General features: G+C 25.1%; 1 protein-coding gene across 1 annotated transcript in view; it reads left to right on the forward strand.

Annotated features, from left to right (window-relative positions):
• LOC145293692 (proton myo-inositol cotransporter-like) overlaps window positions 1–24,114 on the forward strand; it is a 383,417-nt gene that overhangs the window by 319,182 nt on the left and 40,121 nt on the right. Inside the window, exon 5 of the mRNA XM_080140102.1 lies at window positions 2,264–2,427. Within this exon, the coding sequence (XP_079996228.1) occupies window positions 2,264–2,427 (164 nt within the window). The remainder of the gene's footprint in view (window positions 1–2,263; window positions 2,428–24,114) is intronic.

A 24,114-nucleotide genomic window follows, 5' to 3' on the forward strand; every position in this document is an offset into this window, starting at 1 on the left:
TGTGCATGCGAGTATTATGTTTTCTCTTTAAACAATTCACTTCCTGTAAGTAAAAAAAAAAAAAATATTCAAGCTGAGATCGAAACCAAAACCTAAAGCCAGTGAATCAAGTATGATAACCATTAGGCCAGCTTGACACGAATTTTTAAAAGTGTTTTCAACCCTACAGTATCACCAAAAAGAAAGCCGCACTTGTCATTTTTTAAAAAAAGCCGCAAATTTAAGCAAAATTTAAATGTAACTGTTTAAACAACCTATACCTTATTTGATTCGCCTTTATTCCTCTATAATTTTATCTGTTCCTATTTGACTTAATTGAAGTATCCTACGGTTCACGTTAATTTAAAAAAAATAATTTGAAATCGATAAGGCAAAAAAAAAAAAAAAACTTCACAGCAACATATGAGCTTTAAAACCAGCTTAAAATATTCACCTTTTCGCATCTCTAATTGTAACTGTTGTTGTACCTAGGTTATACAACGTAACATTTAGTTCATATACTTCGAGTCTCTCTTAGTGATTGTCAGGAGCTCATTAATCTTTACCTTTCTGGTTTATACAATCAAGAAATCGGCAGCAAATTGAAATGTGATGAGAAAATTTCAAGAATGATTGTGCAAAAGCACCAAAACATCTGCAATGTTCGTGCTGAACCTAAAACTAGTCATCCTAGAGTTACTTCTTACAGGGAAGACAATGATGTTTCTGAGGTTGCGGATTTTGGTAGCATTGTTCCTCCAATTTAACAACTGTAATCTTGTTAAAAAGTGATCTCTTTCTACAGTTAAGAACAAATCGAAGGAATTCAATTTGCGAGGTTGTGTTCCAAGATGCAAGCCAATGATTTCCGTAAAGAAAAAAAAAAACATCCGTCCGATGTGATGAACACTATTACTCTTCATATTAGTCGAAAGTGATTTTTAGCGACGAAAGCAAGTTCAGTAGGCAAGGCAGTGATGGTAGGCAGTTCGTCCATCGAAGCAAAGACGAAGAATTTAATCCTAGGTGCAAGGTGCACACTTTCAGTGCATGAAATTTGGTACAAAAATCCATTGTTTCAAATGTTTGACAAAGTCTTTTGAATAAATTGAGTTCTCATCCTGAATAAGTTGATTTTGTTATTTTTTATACTAATGATCTATCGTTATCAAAGCCAAAAAGCATCTTGAGGATAAAAATTGATGGGATGTGAATGATTGTCAGTTGAATGATGAAGAATATCATGAGAGGATTGAAAATGATGAATGAAATTAACAAAATTTGCTTAATTATGAAAACACTTTATGGCAAGTATTGGTTGGCATTGGATTCGAAGATGACCATGTTGTAGCTTGTAGGAAAGCAGTTCCGTGGTAATGTTTCACAGATGGAAAGTTTTTGAAAAGAAACTCTGTCCATGTGAATTCTGTTTGATGTTAGACACACAAAGGAACAAAAGAAAAAAAATCTTTGCAGTTGTCGTAGGAAGACGAGTTCTTACTGTGAATGTCTTAAGAAGAAGAAGAACCAGGGATTGGAGCTCAGTCGAGCATCTTCCGTGGAAGTAACAAGAACAGGACGACTAACCACGTTTATTCTGTGAAAAAAAAAAGAAGTATAGACAACAAGATACCATCCTCCACCCACTAGATTGCCAAGTCGATTTTTTACTTTGTCAAAGCAAGAAAAAGTGCTCTCAGCAATAACATAATATCCCCAAATGTGGCAGTGATACTCCATTTTTGGATTTATCTGATTAATATATAGAAAGAGGATTGTATCAGGCGTCAGGTATTTTCTGGAGCGATGAAGTGATCCAAACATTTTATGTCTACAAAATTTGAAGAGAAACCGAAATTCTCTCAAAATATTTCTGGATGAATTCCTTGTTTGTGAAGAGATTTATGTTTTGTTGTTTGTTCAAAATCTATAAACTAAAAAATGAAAAAAAAGAAAAGATATCTGATTAGGCACTTTCTGGAGCAGTAGAATGATGCAAATATTTTTCTAGCAGCTTAAGCAACAGATTGGAAAGCCATATTATTGTCACAAGCTTTCTTTTGTAATTTTTCTTACTTTCATTCATTCGAAACAAGGCATACAGCTACTGAAACATAAGAAGCTACCATGATAGGAGCCAGACTTATAGTAGGACAACCTAGATGGGAAGTTGAGCAACAAGATATCTGTTCATATTACATTTATATTATAATACAAATTACATTGTAATAATAATAGTTTGTGTAGACGCATGTTTCTTATCGTGTCTCCATTGTGTTTGCAGGTATTACAGCGCCACGATCATCCGTATGTCAGGTGTGAAGAGCGACGAAGCCGCCATTTGGCTTTCGGCTGTGACGGCCGCAGTAAATTTTTGCTTTACTCTCGTTGGTCTTTATCTCGTAGAAAAGATTGGACGAAGGGCGTTAACCCTTAGCAGTTTACTCGGTAAAGTAAAACCCCCTTTTTTTTTTCTTCTCTCGTATCAGTGCCATTTCTGCCTTTTTTCTTTTGTATGTGTGCCATTTCTGTCTTTCTTTTTTTCTGTTGTATCTGTGCCATCCTTTCTTTTCTTCTTTTGTATCCGTGCCATTTCTGTCTGTTTTCCTTTTTTTTCGTATCTGTGCCATGCTTTCTTTTCTTCTTTTGTATCTGTGCCATTTCTGTCTTTTTTTTTGTATGCGTACCATTTCTGTCTTTCTTTCTTTTCTCTTTCATATCTGTGTCATCCTTTCTTTTCTTCTTTTGTATCCGTGCCATTTCTGTCTTTTTTGTATGCGTGCCATTTCTGTCTTTCTTTCTTTTCTCTTTCATGTCTGTGTCATCCTTTCTTTTCTTCTTTTGTATCCGTGCCATTTCTGTCTTCATTTGTCTTTTTTCTTTTGTATGTGTGCCATTTCTGTCCTTCTTTCTTTTTATGTGCTATACTTTTCTTCTTTTCTTTTGTATATGTGCCATTTTTGTCTTTCTTTTTCCCTTTTTTGTACCGTGCCATTTATCTCTTCTTTGCATCTGTGCCAATTTTGTCTTTACTTTCTTTTTTCATCTTTTATATTTGTGCCATTTTTTGTCTCTCTTTCTTCTTTTGTATCCGTGCCATTTCTCTTCTTTTTGTATCCGTGCCATTTCTGTTTTTCTTTTTCTTTTTTCAGATGATTTTATTTTAGATTGTCTAAAAAGGTCATGTCGATTTTTAATAATTACGTTCCGACAAATAAGAACATCATCCACAAATATTATTTTTATACAATCTATATATCTATAAAAGTGAAATTGTGTGTGTGTCTGTGTGTGTGTCTGTGTGTGTACATTTCCCTACCAAACTACTCTGTCAATTTTCAGTCTATAAACTCGAGATTTGACAGAAGGGGTATTAAGATTAGGGAAAATCTTTCTAATCGGTTTTTGGTCAGAAATTCGGCTGTCAAGGGGTCAAAGTTCAACGATTTGACCTTTGAAAACTCTATCAAACTCCTCCGACAATTTTGGGTCTAAACACTTGAAATTTTAGATGTAGGTTACTTGGACATGGATCAAACTTTTTAATTTGATTTGAGCAAAACAATAAGTGTTAAGGGGTCAAAATTAAAAAAAAAATTGACCTCTCAACCAATTTTTGGTCTAAACATTTGAAATTTTACATAAAGTGTATTAAGACATAGGGCAAACTTTTTAATCGGTTTTCTGGCCGAAAATTTAGCAACCAACTATTCAGCAAATTTTGGATTTAAACGTGTGAAATTTTATATAATGAGTATTCAGACACGCAGCAAGATTTTTAATCAGTTTGGGGGCGAATATTTGGCTGCCAAGAGGTCAAAGTTTAAGGAGTTGATCTTTGCATACTTTACTAAACTCCACCGCCAATTTTGGGTCTAAATGCTTGAAATTTTGGATGTAGATTATCTGGACATGAGTCAAAGTTTTTAATATATACATATGCGCATAAAGTTATGAACAGTACATAAGGTTATGAACAGTACATAAAGTTATGACCAGTACATAAAGTTATGAACAGTACATAAAGTTATAAACAGTATATAAAGTTATAAACAGTACATAAAGTTATGAACAGTACATAAAGTTATAAACAGTATATAAAGTTATAAACAGTACATAAAGTTATAAACAGTACATAAAGTTATACACAGTACATAAAGTTATGAACAGTACATAAAGTTATGAACAGTACATAAAGTTATGAACAGTACATAAAGTTATGAACAGTACATAAAGTTATAAACAGTACATAAAGTTATGAACAGTACATAAAGTTATAAACAGTATATAAAGTTATAAACAGCACATAAAGTTATGAACAGTACATAAAGTTATGAACAGTACATAAAGTTATGAACAGTACATAAAGTTATGAACAGTACATAAAGTTATGAACAATACATAAAGTTATAAACAGCACATAAAGTTATGAACAGTACATAAAGTTATGAACAGTACATAAAGTTATGAACAATACATAAAGTTATGAACAGTACATAAAGTTATGAACAGTACATAAAGTTATGAACAATACATAAAGTTATGAACAGTATATAAAGTTATGAACAATACATAAAGTTATAAACAGTACATAAAGTTATGAACAGTACATAAAGTTATAAACAGTACATAAAGTTATGAACAGTACATAAAGTTATAAACAGTACATAAAGTTATGAACAATACATAAAGTTATGAACAGTACATAAAGTTATGAACAGTACATAAAGTTATGAACAATACATAAAGTTATAAACAGCACATAAAATTATGAACAGTACATAAAGTTATGAACAGTACATAAAGTTATGAACAATACATAAAGTTATGAACAGTACATAAAGTTATGAACAGTACATAAAGTTATGAACAATACATAAAGTTATGAACAGTATATAAAGTTATGAACAATACATAAAGTTATAAACAGTACATAAAGTTATGAACAGTACATAAAGTTATAAACAGTACATAAAATTATGAACAATACATAATGTTATGAACAGTACATAAAGTTATGAACAATACATAAAGTTATAAACAGTACATAAAGTTATGAACAGTACATAAAGTTATGAACAGTACATAAAGTTATGAACAGTACATACAGTTATGAACAGTACATAAAGTTATGAACAATACATAAAGTTATAAACAGTACATAAAGTTATAAAGAGTACATAGTTATGAACAGTACATAAAGTTATGAACAGTACATAAAGTTATGAACAGTACATAAAGTTATAAACAGTACATAAAGTTATAAAGAGTACATAGTTATGAACAGTACATAAAGTTATGAACAGTACATAAAGTTATGAACAATACATAAAGTTATAAACAGTACATAAAGTTATGAACAATACATAAAGTTATGAACAGTACATAAAGTTATGAACAGTACATAAAATTATGAACAGTACATAAAGTTATGAACAGTACATAAAGTTATAAACAGTACATAAAGTTATAAAGAGTACATAGTTATGAACAGTACATAAAGTTATGAACAGTACATAAAGTTATAAACAGTACATAAAGTTATAAAGAGTACATAGTTATGAACAGTACATAAAGTTATGAACAGTACATAAAGTTATGAACAGTACATAAAGTTATAAACAGTACATAAAGTTATGAACAATACATAAAGTTATGAACAGTACGTAAAGTTATGAACAATACATAAAGTTATAAACAGTACATAAAGTTATAAAGAGTACATAGTTATGAACAGTACATAAAGTTATGAACAGTACATAAAGTTATGAACAGTACATAAAGTTATAAACAGTACATAAAGTTATAAAGAGTACATAGTTATGAACAGTACATAAAGTTATGAACAGTACATAAAGTTATGAACAATACATAAAGTTATGAACAGTACATAAAGTTATAAACAGTACATAAAGTTATAAAGAGCACATAGTTATGAACAGTACATAAAGTCATGAACAGTACATAAAGTTATGAACAATACATAAAGTTATGAACAGTACATAAAGTTATAAACAGTACATAAAGTTATGAACAGTATATAAAGTTATGAACAATACATAAAGTTATGAACAGTACATAAAGTTATGAACAGTACATAAAGTTATGAACAATACATAAAGTTATAAACAGTACATAAAGTTATAAACAGTACATAAAGCTATGAACAATACATAAAGTTATGAACAATACATAAAGTTATGAACAGTACATAAAGTTATAAAAAGTACATAAAGTTATGAACAGTACATCAAGTTATGAACACTACATAAATTTATGAACAGTACATAAAATTATGAACAGTACATAAAGTTATGAACAGTACATAAAGTTATGAACAATACATAAAGTTATGAACAGTACATAAAGTTATAAACAGTACATAAAGTTATAAAAAGTACATAAAGTTATGAACAATACATAAAGTTATGAACAGTACATAAAGTTATGAACAGTACATAAAGTTATGAACAGTACATAGTTATGAAAAATACATAAAGTTATAAACAGTACATAAAGTTATGAACAGTACATAAAGTTATAAACAGTACATAAAGTTATGAACAATACATAAAGTTATGAACAGTACATAAAGTTATGAACAGTACATAAAGTTATGAGCAATACATTAAGTTATAAACAGTACATAAAGTTATAAACAGTACATAAAGTTATGAACAATACATAAAGTTATGACCAGTACATAAAGTTATGAACAGTACATAAAGTTATGAACAGTACATAGTTATGAACAATACATAAAGTTATAAACAGTACATAAAGTTATAAACAGTACATAAAGTTATAAACAGTACATAAAGTTATGAACAGTACATAAAGTTATAAACAGTACATAAAATTATAAACAGTACATAAAGTTATAAACAGTACATAAAGTTATGAACAGTACATAAAGTTATGAACAGTACATAAAGTTATGAACAGTACATAAAGTTATAAACAGTACATAAAGTTATGAACAGTAAATAAAGTTATAAACAGTACATAGAGTTATAAACAGTACATAAAGATATAAACAGTACATAAAGTTATGAACAGTGCATAAAGTTATGAACACTACATAAAGTTATGAACAGTAAATAAAGTTATAAACAGTACATAGAGTTATAAACAGTACATAAAGTTATGAACAGTACATAAAGTTATAAACAGTACATAAAGTTATGAACAATACATAAAGTTATGAACAATACATAAAGTTATGAACAGTACATAAAGTTATGAACAATACATAAAGTTATGAACTATACATAAAGTTATGAACAGTACATAAAGTTATAAACAGTACATAAAGTTATAAACAGTACATAAAGTTATGAACAATACATAAAGTTATGGACAGTACATAAAGTTATAAACCGTACATAAAGTTATGTGGAATTACAGTGGCCACATCATCCAGCTTCTGAATCCTTGCTACAAGGTCCACTTTTTAAGCCACGCCACCACATCACCGTCGCCATTAAAAGGCTTAATCATGTTGCTTAAGCCTGCGTTGGCCATCGCCGAAATAGCTTGATGTAAAATGGGGGGGGGGTCACCTCAAATACACAAACTAAATGTTCAAGAATGATTATCGCTACAGTCCTCTGTTTCTTGTCTCTACTCTCGTTGCCTTCTCTCCTGGCTGATCGGGAATCATCTCCCAGCACGCAGAAATGAACATCGTTTTATAGGTTCCATCTTCACGCACACACGAGATTATGCGAGAACGGACGAAATAAAAATGCTGGCCGCCATGTTTGTTCTTCCTTTTTGTAGCGATAATCATTCTTGAACATTCCGTTTGTGTATTTGAGGTGAACCCCCCCACCCATTTTACATAAAGTTATGAACAGTACATTTTATTATATATATATCTACATATGCGCATAAAGTTATGAACAATACATAAAGTTATGAACAGTACATAAAGTTATAAACAGTACAAGAAGTTATGAACAGTACATAAAGTTATGAACAGTACATAAAGTTATAAACAGTACATAAAGTTATGAACAGTACATAAAGTTATAAACAGTACATAAAGTTATAAACAGTACATAAAGTTATGAACAGTACATAAAGTTATGAACAGTACATAAAGTTATAAACAGTACATAAAGTTATGAACAGTACATAAAGTCATGAACAGTAGAGTTTATTATATATATATATCTATATATGTGCATAAACTTATGAACAGTGCATAAAGTTATGAACAGTACATAAAGTTATGACCAGTACATAAAGTTATGAACAGTACATAAAGTTATGAACAGTAGAGTTTATTATATATATATCTATATATGTGCATAAACTTATGAACAGTGCATAAAGTTATGAACAGTACATAAAGTTATGAACAGTACATAAAGTTATGAACAGTACATAAAGTTATGAACAGTACATAAAGTTATGAACAGTAGAGTTTATTATATATATATCTATATATGTGCATACACTTATGAACAGTGCATAAAGTTATGAACAGTACATAAAGTTATGAACAGTACATAAAGTTATGAACAGTACATAAAGCTATAAACAGTACATAAAGTTATAAACAGTACATAAAGCTATACACAGTACATAAAATTATGAACAATACATAAAGTTATAAACATTACATAAAGTTATGCACAATACATAAAGTTATGAACAGTACATAAAGCTATAAACAGTATATAAAGTAATAAACAGTACATAAAGTTATGAACGGTACATAAAGTTATGAACAGTACATAAAGTTATGAACAGTACATAAAGTTATGACCAGTACATAAAGTCATAACCAGTACATAAAGTTATGAACAGTACATACAGTTATGAACAGTACATAAAGCTATAAACAGTACATAAAGTTATGAACCGTACAGAAAGTTATAAACAGTACATAAAGTTATAAACAGTACATAACGTTATGAACAGTACATAAAGTTATGACCAGTACATTAAGTTATAAACAGTACCTAAAGTTATGAACAGTACATAAAGTTATGAACAGTACATAAAGTAATAAACAGTACATAAAGTTATGAACAGTAGATAAAATTATGACCAGTACATAAAGTTATAAACAGTACATAAAGCTATAAATAGTACATAAAATTATGAACAATACATAAAGTTATGAAAAGTACATAAAGTTATAAACAGTACATAAAGTTATAAACAGTACATAAAGCTATAAACAGTACATAAAATTATGAACAATACATAAAGTTATGAAAAGTACATAAAGTTATAAACAGTACATAAAGTTATAAACAGTACATAAAGCTATAAACAGTAGATAAAGTTATGAACAGTAGATAAAGTTATGAACAGTACATAAAGTTATGAACAATAAATAAAGTTAAAAACAATACATAAAGTTATGAACAATACATAAAGTTATAAACAGTACATAAAATTATGAACAGTACATAAATTTATGACCGGTACATAAAGTTATGAACAATACATAAAGTAATAAACAGTACATAAAGTTATAAACAGTACATACAGTTATGAACAGTACATAAAATTATGAACAGTACATGAAGTTATGAACAGTACATAAAGTTATGAACAGTACATAAAATTATGAACAGTACATAAAGTTATGAACAGTACATAAAATTATGAACAGTACATAAAGTTATGAACAGTACATAAAATTATGAACAGTACATAAAGTTATGAACAGTACATAAAGTTATGACCAGTACATAAAGTTATGAACAGTAGATAAAATTATGACCAGTACATAAAGTTATAAACAGTACATAAAGTAATAAACAGTACATAAAATTATGACCAGTACATAAAGTTATAAACAGTACATAAAGTAATAAACAGTACATAAAATTATGACCAGTACATAAAGTTATAAACAGTACATAAAGTTATAAACAGTACATAAAATTATGAACAGTACATAAAGTTATAAACAGTACATAAAGTTATTAACAATACATAAAGTTATAAACAGTACATAAAGTTATGAAAAGTACATAAAGTTATAAACAGTACATAAAGTTATGAACAGTACATAAAATTATGACCAGTACATAAAGTAATAAACAGTACATAAAGTTATAAACAGTACATAAAGTTATGAACAGTACATAAAATTATGACCAGTACATAAAGTTATAAACAGTACATGAAGTTATGAACAGTAGATAAAATTATGACCAGTACATAAAGTTACAAACAGTACATAAAGTTATGAAAAGCACATAAAGTTATGAACAGTACATAAAATTATGACCAGTACATAAAGTTATAAACAGTACATAAAGTTATGAAAAGTACATAAAGTTATGAACAGTACATAAAGTTATGAAAAGTACATAAAGTTATGAACAGTACATAAAATTATGACCAGTACATAAAGTTATGAACAGCACATAAAGTTATGAACATTACATAAAGTTATAAACAGTACATAAAGTTATAAACATTACATAAAGTTATAAACAGTACATAAAGTTATGAACAGTACATAAAGTTATAAACAGTACATAAAGTTATAAACAGTACATAAAGTTATGAACAGTACATAAAGTTATAAACAGTACATAAAGTTATAAACAGTACATAAAGTTATGAACAGTACATAAAGTTATGAACAGTACATAAAGTTATGAACAGTACATAAAGTTATGAACATTACATAAAATTATGACCAGTACATAAAGTTATAAACAGTACATGAAGTTATGAACAGTAGATAAAATTATGACCAGTACATAAAGTTATAAACAGTACATAAAGTTATGAAAAGTACATAAAGTTATGAACAGTACATAAAATTATGACCAGTACATAAAGTTATAAACAGTACATAAAGTTATGAACAGCACATAAAGTTATGAACAGTACATAAAGTTATGAACATTACATAAAGTTATAAACAGTACATAAAGTTATAAACAGTACATAAAGTTATAAACAGTACATAAAGTTATAAACAGTACATAAAGTTATGAACAGTACATAAAGTTATGAACAGTACATAAAGTTATGAACAGTACATAAAGTTATAAACAGTACATAAAGTTATAAACAGTACATAAAGTTATAAACAGTACATAAAGTTATGAACAGCACATAAAGTTATGAACAGTACATAAAGTTATGAACATTACATAAAGTTATAAACAGTACATAAAGTTATAAACAGTACATAAAGTTATAAACAGTACATAAAGTTATAAACAGTACATAAAGTTATGAACAGTACATAAAGTTATAAACAGTACATAAAGTTATAAACATTACATAAAGTTATAAACAGTACATAAAGTTATAAACAGTACATAAAGTTATAAACAGTACATAAAGTTATGAACAGTACATAAAGTTATGAACAGTACATAAAGTTATGAACAGTACATAAAGTTATAAACAGTACATAAAGTTATAAACAGTACATAAAGTTATAAACAGTACATAAAGTTATAAACAGTACATAAAGTTATAAACATTACATAAAGTTATAAACAGTACATAAAGTTATGAACAATACATAAAGTTATAAACAGTACATAAAGTTATGAACAGCACATAAAGTAATAAACAGTACATAAAGTTATAAACAGTACATAAAGTTATGAACAGTACATAAAGTTATGAACAGTACATAAAGTTATAAACAGTACATAAAGTTATGAACAGTACATAAAGTTATGAACAATACATAAAGTTATGAAAAGTACATAAAGTAATAAACAGTACATAAAGTTATGAACAGTACATAAAGCTATAAACAGTACATAAAGTTATGAAAAGTACATAAAGTTATAAACAGTACATAAAATTATGAACAGTACATAAAGTTATGAAAAGTACATAAAGTTATGAATAATACATAAAGTTATGAACAGTACATAAAGTTATGAACAGTACATAAAGTTATAAACAGTACATAAAGTTATGAACAGTACATAAAGTTATGAACAGTACATAAAGTTATAAACAGTACATAAAGTTATAAACAATACATAAAGTTATGAAAAGTACATAAAGTTATGAACAATACATAAAGTTATGAACAGTACATAAAGTTATGAACAGTACATAAAGTTATAAACAGTACATAAAGTTATGAACAATACATAAAGTTATGAAAAGTACATAAAGTTATGAACAATACATAAAGTTATGAACAGTACATAAAGTTATGAACAGTACATAAAGTTATGAACAATACATAAAGTTATGAACAGTACATAAAGTTATGAACAGTATATAAAGTTATAAACAATACATAAAGTTATCAACAGTACATAAAGTTATAAACAGTACATAAAGTTATAAACAATACATAAAGTTATGAAAAGTACATAAAGTTATGAATAATACATAAAGTTATGAACAGTACATAAAGTTATGAACAGTACATAAAGTTATGAACAGTACATAAAGTTATAAACAGTACATAAAGTTATGAACAATACATAAAGTTATGAAAAGTACATAAAGTTATGAACAATACATAAAGTTATGAACAGTACATAAAGTTATGAACAGTACATAAAGTTATGAACAATACATAAAGTTATGAACAGTACATAAAGTTATGAACAGTACATAAAGCTATAAACAATACATAAAGTTATCAACAGTACATAAAGTTATAAACAGTACATAAAGTTATAAACAATACATAAAGTTATGAACAATACATAAAGTTATGAACAGTACATAAAGTAATAAACAGTACATAAAGTTATGAACAGTACATAAAGTTATGAACAATACATAAAGTTATGAACAGTACATAAAGTTATGAACAGTACATAAAGTTATGAACAATACATAAAGTTATGAACAGTACATAAAGTTATGAAAAGTACATAAAGTTATGAACAATACATAAAGTTATGAACAGTACATAAAGTAATAAACAGTACATAAAGTTATAAACAGTACATAAAGTTATAAACAATACATAAAGTTATGAACAGTACATAAAGTTATGAACAGTACATAAAGTTATGAACAATACATAAAGTTATAAACAGTACATAAAGTTATGAACAGTACATAAAGTTATGAACAGTACATAAAATTATGAACAGTACATAAAGTTATCAACAGTACATAAAGTTATGACCAGTACATAAAGTTATAAACAGTACATAAAGTTATAAACAGTAAATAAAGTTATAAACAGTACATAAAGTTATGAACAGAACATAAAATTATGAACAGTACATAAAGTTATGAACAGTACATAAAGTTATAAACAGTACATAAAGTTATGAACAGTACATAAAATTATGAACAGTACATAAAATTATGAACAGTACATAAAGTTACGAACAGTACATAAAGTTATAAACAGTACATAAAGTTTTAAACAGTACATAAAGTTATAAACAGTACATAAAATTATGAACAGTACATAAAGTTATGAACAGTACATAAAGTTATAAACAGTACATAAAGTTATAAACAGTACATAAAGTTATGAACAGTACATAAAATTATGAACAGTACATAAAATTATGAACAGTACATAAAGTTATGAACAGTACATAAAATTATGAACAGTACATAAAGTTATCAACAGTACATAAAGTTATGACCAGTACATAAAGTTATAAACAGTACATAAAGTTATAAACAGTACATAAAGTTATGAACAGTACATAAAATTATGAACAGTACATAAAGTTATGAACAGTACATAAAGTTATAAACAGTACATAAAGTTATGAACAGTACATAAAGTTATAAACAGTACATAAAGTTATGAACAGTACATAAAGTTATGAACAGTACATAAAGTTATAAACAGTACATAAAGTTATAAACAGTACATAAAGTTATGAATAGTACATAAAGCTATAAACAGTACATAAAGTTATGAACAATACATAAAGTTATGAACAGTACATAAAGTTATGAACAATACATAAAGTTATAAACAGTACATAAAGTTATGAACAGTATATAAAGTTATGAACAATACATAAAGTTATGAACAGTACATAAAGTTATGAACAATACATAAAGTTATAAACAGTACATAAAGTTATGAATAGTACATAAAGTTATGAACAGTATATAAAGTTATCAACAGTACATAAAGTTATGAATAGTACATAAAGTTATGAACAGTAACTAAAGTTATAAACAATACATAAAGTTATCAACAGTACATAAAGTTATGAACAGTACATAAATTTATGAACAGTACATAAAGTTATAAACAATACATAAAGTTATAAACAGTACATAAAGTTATAAACAGTACATAAAGTTATGAACAGTATATAAAGTTATGAACAATACATAAAGTTATGAACAGTACATAAAGTTATGAACAATACATAAAGTTATAAACAGTACATAAAGTTATGAATAGTACATAAAGTTATGAACAGTACATAAAGTTATCAACAGTACATAAAGTTATGAATAGTACATAAAGTTATGAACAGTACATAAAGTTATAAACATTACATAAAGTTATGAACAGTACATAAAGTTATAAACAGTACATAAAGTTATGAACAGTACATAAAGTTATGAACAATACATAAAGTTACGAACAGTACATAAAGTTATGAACAGTACATAAAGTTATGAACAGTACATAAAGTTATGAACAGTACATAAAATTATGAACAATACATAAAGTTATAAAAAGTACATAAAGTTATGAACAATACATAATGTTATAAACACTACATAAAGTAATGAACAGTACATACAGTTATGAACAGTACATAAAATTATTAACAGTACATAAAGTTATAAACAGTACATAAAGTTATGAACAATACATAAAGTTATGAACAGTACATAAAGTTATGAACAGTACATAAAGTTATGAACAGTACATAAAGTTATAAACAGTACATAAAGTTATGAACAATACATAAAGTTATGAACAGTACATAAAGTTATGAACAATACATAAAGTTATGAACAGTACATAAAGTTATGGACAGTACATAAAGTTATAAACAGTACATAAAGTTATAAACAGTACATAAAATTATGAACAGTAAATAAAGTTATGAACAGTACATAAAGTTATGAACAATACATAAAGTAATGAACAGTACATAAAGTTATAAACAGTACATAAAGTTATGAACAGTACATAAAGTTATAAACAGTACACAAAGTAATGAACAGTACATAAAGTTATAAACAGTACATAAAGTTATGAACAGTATATAAAGTTATGAACAATACATAAAGTTATGAACTGTACATAAAGTTATGAACAATACATAAAGTTATGAACAGTACATAAAGTTATAAACAGTACATAAAGTTATGAACAGTACATAAAGTTATGAACAGTACATAAAGTTATGAACAGTACATAAAGTTATAAACAGTACATAAAGTTATGAACAGTACATAAAGTTATGAACAGTACATAAAGTTATAAACAGTACATAAAGTTATGAACAGTACATGAAGTTTGTAACAGTACATAAAGTTAAAAACAGCACATAAAGTTATGAACAATACATAAAGTTATAAACAGTACATAAAGTTATGAACAGTATATAAAGTTATGAACAATACATAAAGTTATGAACAGTACATAAAGTTATGAACAATACATAAAGTTATGAACAATACATAAAGTTATGAATAGTACATAAAGTTATGAACAGTACATAAAGTTATGAACAATACATAAAGTTATAAACAGTACATAAAGTTATGAATAGTACATAAAGTTATGAACAGTACATAAAGTTATCAACAGTACATAAAGTTATGAATAGTACATAAAGTTATGAACAGTACATAAAGTTATAAACATTACATAAAGTTATGAACAGTACATAAAGTTATAAACAGTACATAAAGTTATGAACAGTACATAAAGTTATGAACAATACATAAAGTTACGAACAGTACATAAAGTTATGAACAGTACATAAAGTTATGAACAGTACATAAAGTTATGAACAGTACATAAAGTTATAAACAGTACATAAAGTTATGAACAGTACATAAAGTTATAATCAGTACATAAACTTATGAACACTACATAAAGTAATGAACAGTACATAAAGTTATGAACAGTACATAAAGTTATAAACAGTACATAAAGTAATGAACAGTACATAAAGTTATGAACAGTACATAAAGTTAGGAACAGTACATAAAATTATGAACAGTACATAAAGTTATAAACAGTAAATAAAGTTTTGAACACTACATAAAGTAATGAACAGTACATAAAGTTATAAACAGTACATAAAGTTATGAACAGTACATAAAGTTATAAACAGTACATAAAGTTATGAACAGTACATAAAGTTATGAACAGTACATAAAGTTATAAACAGTACATAAAGTTATGAACAGTACATAAAGTTATAAACAGTACATAAAGTTTTGAACACTACATAAAGTAATGAACAGTACATAAAGTTATAAACAGTACATAAAGTTATGAACAGTACATAAAGTTATGAATAGTACATAAAGTTATGAATAGTACATAAAGTTATGAACAATACATAAAGTAATGAACAGTACATAAAGTTATGAATAGTACATAAAGTTATGAACACTACATAAAGTAATGAACAGTACATAAAGTTATAAACAGTACATAAAGTTATGAACAGTACATAAAGTTATGAATAGTACATAAAGTTATGAGTAGTACATAAAGTTATGAACAGTACATAAAGTTATGAATAGTACATAAAGTTATGAATAGTACATAAAGTTATGAACAGTACATAAAGTAATGAACAGTACATAAAGTTATGAATAGTACATAAAGTTATGAACACTACATAAAGTAATGAACAGTACATAAAGTTATAAACAGTACATAAAGTTATGAACAGTACATAAAGTTATGAACAGTACATAAAGTTATAAACAGTACATAAAGTTATAAACAGTACATAAAGTAATGAACAGTACATAAAGTTATGAACAGTACATAAAGTTAGGAACAGTACATAAAATTATGAACAGTACATAAAGTTATAAACAGTAAATAAAGTTTTGAACACTACATAAAGTAATGAACAGTACATAAAGTTATGAACAGTACATAAAGTTATGAACAGTACATAAAGTTATGAACAGTACATAAAGTTATAAACAGTACATAAAGTTATGAACAGTACATAAAGTTATGAATAGTACATAAAGTTATGAACAGTACATAAAGTTATGAATAGTACATAAAGTTTTGAACACTACATAAAGTAATGAACAGTACATAAAGTTATAAACAGTACATAAAGTTATGAACAGTACATAAAGTTATAAACAGTACATAAAGTTATAAACAGTACATAAAGTTATGAACAGTACATAAAGTTATGAACAATACATAAAGTTAAGAAAAGTACATAAAGTAATAAACAGTACATAAAGTTATGAACAGTACATAAAGCTATAAACAGTACATAAAGTTATGAAAAGTACATAAAGTTATAAACAGTACATAAAGTTATGAACAGTACATAAAGTTATGAACAATACATAAAGTTATGAACAGTACATAAAGTTATGAATAATACATAAAGTTATGAATAATACATAAAGTTATGAACAGTACATAAAGTTATAAACAGTACATAAAGTTATGAATAATACATAAAGTTATGAATAATACATAAAGTTATAAACAGTACATAAAGTTATGAATAATACATAAAGTTATGAACAGTACATAAAGTTATGAATAGTACATAAAGTTATGAATAGTACATAAAGTTATGAACAGTACATAAAGTTATAAACAGTACATAAAGTTATGAATAATACATAAAGTTATGAACAGTACATAAAGTTATAAACAGTACATAAAGTTATGAATAATACATAAAGTTATGAATAATACATAAAGTTATGAACAGTACATAAAGTTATGAATAGTACATAAAGTTATAAACAGTACATAAAGTTATAAACAGTACATAAAGTTATGAATAATACATAAAGTTATGAACAGTACATAAAGTTATGAACAATACATAAAGTTATGAATAATACATAAAGTTATGAACAATACATAAAGTTATGAACAATACATAAAGTTATGAATAATACATAAAGTTATGAACAATACATAAAATTATGAACAGTACATAAAGTTATAAACAGTACATAAAGTTATGAATAATACATAAAGTTATGAACAGTACATAAAATTATGAACAGTACATAAAGTTATAAACAGTACATAAAGTTATGAATAATACATAAAGTTATGAACAGTACATAAAGTTATGAACAATACATAAAGTTATGAATAATACATAAAGTTATGAACAATACATAAAGTTATGAACAATACATAAAGTTATGAATAATACATAAAGTTATGAACAATACATAAAATTATGAACAGTACATAAAGTTATAAACAGTACATAAAGTTATGAATAATACATAAAGTTATGAACAGTACATAAAGTTATGAACAATACATAAAGTTATGAATAATACATAAAGTTATGAACAATACATAAAGTTATGAACAATACATAAAGTTATGAATAATACATAAAGTTATGAACAATACATAAAGTTATGAACAATACATAAAGTTATGAATAATACATAAAGTTATGAACAATACATAGAGTTATAAACAGTACATAAAGTTATAAACAGTACATAAAGTTATGAATAATACATAAAGTTATGAACAATACATAAAGTTATGAACAGTACATAAAGTTATAAACAGTACATAAAGTTATGAATAATACATAAAGTTATGAACAGTACATAAAGTTATGAACAGTACATAAAGTTATGAACAGTACATAAAGTTATGAACAGTACATAAAGTTATGAATAATACATAAAGTTATGAACAATACATAAAGTTATGAATAATACATAAAGTTATGAACAATACATAAAATTATGAACAGTACATAAAGTTATAAACAGTACATAAAGTTATGAATAATACATAAAGTTATGAACAGTACATAAAGTTATAAACAGTACATAAAGTTATGAATAATACATAAAGTTATGAATAGTACATAAAGTTATGAATAGTACATAAAGTTATGAACAATACATAAAGTAATGAACAGTACATAAAGTTATGAATAGTACATAAAGTTATGAACACTACATAAAGTAATGAACAGTACATAAAGTTATAAACAGTACATAAAGTTATGAACAGTACATAAAGTTATGAATAGTACATAAAGTTATGAATAGTACATAAAGTTATGAACAGTACATAAAGTTATGAATAGTACATAAAGTTATGAATAGTACATAAAGTTATGAACAGTACATAAAGTAATGAACAGTACATAAAGTTATGAATAGTACATAAAGTTATGAACACTACATAAAGTAATGAACAGTACATAAAGTTATAAACAGTACATAAAGTTATGAACAGTACATAAAGTTATGAACAGTACATAAAGTTATAAACAGTACATAAAGTTATAAACAGTACATAAAGTAATGAACAGTACATAAAGTTATGAACAGTACATAAAGTTAGGAACAGTACATAAAATTATGAACAGTACATAAAGTTATAAACAGTAAATAAAGTTTTGAACACTACATAAAGTAATGAACAGTACATAAAGTTATGAACAGTACATAAAGTTATGAACAGTACATAAAGTTATGAACAGTACATAAAGTTATAAACAGTACATAAAGTTATGAACAGTACATAAAGTTATGAATAGTACATAAAGTTATGAACAGTACATAAAGTTATGAATAGTACATAAAGTTTTGAACACTACATAAAGTAATGAACAGTACATAAAGTTATAAACAGTACATAAAGTTATGAACAGTACATAAAGTTATAAACAGTACATAAAGTTATAAACAGTACATAAAGTTATGAACAGTACATAAAGTTATGAACAATACATAAAGTTATGAAAAGTACATAAAGTTATAAACAGTACATAAAGTTATAAACAGTACATAAAGTTATGAACAGTACATAAAGCTATAAACAGTACATAAAGTTATGAAAAGTACATAAAGTTATAAACAGTACATAAAGTTATGAATAATACATAAAGTTATGAATAATACATAAAGTTATGAATAATACATAAAGTTATGAAAAGTACATAAAGTTATGAACAGTACATAAAGTTATGAATAATACATAAAGTTATGAACAATACATAAAGTTATGAATAATACATAAAGTTATGAATAATACATAAAGTTATGAACAGTACATAAAGTTATGAATAATACATAAAGTTATGAACAATACATAAAGTTATGAATAATACATAAAGTTATGAACAGTACATAAAGTTATAAACAGTACATAAAGTTATGAATAATACATAAAGTTATGAATAATACATAAAGTTATGAACAGTACATAAAGTTATGAATAATACATAAAGTTATGAACAATACATAAAGTTATGAACAATACATAAAGTTATGAAAAGTACATAAAGTTATGAATAGTACATAAAGTTATGAATAATACATAAAGTTATGAATAATACATAAAGTTATGAATAGTACATAAAGTTATGAACAGTACATAAAGTTATGAATAGTACATAAAGTTATGAACAGTACATAAAGTTATGAATAGTACATAAAGTTATGAACAGTACATAAAGTTATGAATAATACATAAAGTTATGAACAATACATAAAGTTATGAACAGTACATAAAGTTATGAATAATACATAAAGTTATAAACAGTACATAAAGTTATAAACAGTACATAAAGTTATGAATAATACATAAAGTTATGAATAATACATAAAGTTATGAATAATACATAAAGTTATGAATAGTACATAAAGTTATGAACAGTACATAAAGTTATGAACAGTACATAAAGTTATGAACAGTACATAAAGTTATGAATAATACATAAAGTTATAAACAGTACATAAAGTTATGAACAGTACATAAAGTTATGAATAATACATAAAGTTATGAACAGTACATAAAGTTATGAATAATACATAAAGTTATGAACAGTACATAAAGTTATGAATAATACATAAAGTTATGAATAGTACATAAAGTTATAAACAGTACATAAAGTTATGAATAATACATAAAGTTATGAACAATACATAAAGTTATGAATAATACATAAAGTTATGAACAATACATAAAGTTATGAATAATACATAAAGTTATGAATAATACATAAAGTTATGAATAATACATAAAGTTATGAATAGTACATAAAGTTATGAATAATACATAAAGTTATGAATAGTACATAAAGTTATGAATAATACATAAAGTTATGAACAATACATAAAGTTATGAACAGTACATAAAGTTATGAATAATACATATAGTTATGAACAATACATAAAGTTATGAACAATACATAAAGTTATGAACAGTACATAAAGTTATGAACAGTACATAAAGTTATGAACAATACATAAAGTTATGAACAATACATAAAGTTATAAACAGTACATAAAGTTATGAACAGTACATAAAGTTATGAATAATACATAAAGTTATGAACAATACATAAAGTTATGAAAAGTACATAAAGTTATGAATAGTACATAAAGTTATGAATAATACATAAAGTTATGAATAATACATAAAGTTATGAATAGTACATAAAGTTATGAACAGTACATAAAGTTATGAATAGTACATAAAGTTATGAATAGTACATAAAGTTATGAACAATACATAAAGTTATGAACAATACATAAAGTTATGAATAATACATAAAGTTATGAACAATACATAAAGTTATGAATAGTACATAAAGTTATGAATAATACATAAAGTTATGAATAATACATAAAGTTATGAATAATACATAAAGTTATGAATAATACATAAAGTTATGAATAGTACATAAAGTTATGAACAGTACATAAAGTTATGAATAATACATAAAGTTATGAATAATACATAAAGTTATGAACAGTACATAAAGTTATGAATAATACATAAAGTTATGAACAATACATAAAGTTATGAACAATACATAAAGTTATGAACAATACATAAAGTTATGAATAATACATAAAGTTATGAACAATACATAAAGTTATGAACAGTACATAAAGTTATGAACAGTACATAAAGTTATGAACAATACATAAAGTTATGAATAGTACATAAAGTTATGAATAATACATAAAGTTATGAATAATACATAAAGTTATGAATAATACATAAAGTTATGAACAATACATAAAGTTATGAACAATACATAAAGTTATGAACAATACATAAAGTTATGAATAATACATAAAGTTATGAATAATACATAAAGTTATGAATAATACATAAAGTTATGAATAGTACATAAAGTTATGAACAGTACATAAAGTTATGAATAATACATAAAGTTATGAATAATACATAAAGTTATGAATAATACATAAAGTTATGAATAATACATAAAGTTATGAATAGTACATAAAGTTATGAATAGTACATAAAGTTATGAACAGTACATAAAGTTATGAATAATACATAAAGTTATGAATAGTACATAAAGTTATGAACAATACATAAAGTTATGAACAATACATAAAGTTATGAATAATACATAAAGTTATGAATAATACATAAAGTTATGAATAGTACATAAAGTTATGAACAATACATAAAGTTATGAACAATACATAAAGTTATGAATAATACATAAAGTTATGAATAATACATAAAGTTATGAATAATACATAAAGTTATGAATAGTACATAAAGTTATGAACAGTACATAAAGTTATGAATAATACATAAAGTTATGAATAGTACATAAAGTTATGAACAATACATAAAGTTATGAACAATACATAAAGTTATGAACAATACATAAAGTTATGAATAATACATAAAGTTATGAATAATACATAAAGTTATGAACAGTACATAAAGTTATGAACAGTACATAAAGTTATGAACCATACATAAAGTTATGAACAGTACATAAAGTTATGAACAGTACATAAAGTTATGAACAGTACATAAAGTTATGAATAATACATAAAGTTATGAACAGTACATAAAGTTATGAACAATACATAAAGTTATGAACAGTACATAAAGTTATGAATAATACATAAAGCTATAAACAGTACATAAAGTTATGAATAATACATAAAGTTATGAACAGTACATAAAGTTATGAATAATACATAAAGTTATGAACAGTACATAAAGTTATAAACAGTACATAAAGTTATGAACAATACATAAAGTTATAAACAGTACATAAAGTTATAAACAGTACATAAAGTTATGAAAAGTACATAAAGTTATAAACAGTACATAAAGTTATAAACAGTACATACAGTTATGAACAGTACATAAAGTTATGAATAATACATAAAGTTATAAACAGTACATAAAGTTATAAACAATACATAAAGTTATGAAAAGTACATAAAGTTATGAACAATACATAAAGTTATGAACAGTACATAAAGTAATAAACAGTACATAAAGTTATGAACAGTAGATAAAATTATGAACAGTACATAAAGTTATGAAAAGTACATAAAGTTATGAACAGTACATAAAGTAATAAACAGTACATGAAGTTATGAACAGTAGATAAAATTATGAACAGTACATAAAGTTATGAAAAGTACATAAAGTTATGAACAGTACATAAAGTAATAAACAGTACATAAAGTTATGAACAGTAGATAAAATTATGAACAGTACATAAAGTTATGACCAGTACATAAAGTTATAAACAGTACATAAAGTTATGAACAGTACATAAAATTATGAACAGTACATAAAGTTATGACCAGTACATAAAGTTATAAATAGTACATAAAGTTATGAACAGTACATAAAGTAATAAACAGTACATAAAGTTATGAACAATACATAAAGTAATAAACAGTACATAAAATTATGAACAGTACATAAAGTTATGACCAGTACATAAAGTTATGAACAGTACATAAAGTCATGAACAGCACATAAAGTTATAAACAGTACATAAAGTTATAAACAGTACATAAAATTATGAACAGTACATAAAGTTATGAACAGTACATAAAGTTATGAATAATACATAAAGTTATAAACAGTACATAAAGTTATGAACAGTACATAAAGTTATGAACAGTACATAAAGTTATGAACAATACATAAAGTTATGAACAATACATAAAGTTATGAATAATACA

The sequence above is a fragment of the Euprymna scolopes genome, chromosome 15, assembly GCF_053919585.1.
Source record: "Euprymna scolopes isolate OS-2025 chromosome 15, ASM5391958v1, whole genome shotgun sequence".
In the NCBI taxonomy this organism is placed as follows: domain Eukaryota; kingdom Metazoa; phylum Mollusca; class Cephalopoda; order Sepiida; family Sepiolidae; genus Euprymna; species Euprymna scolopes.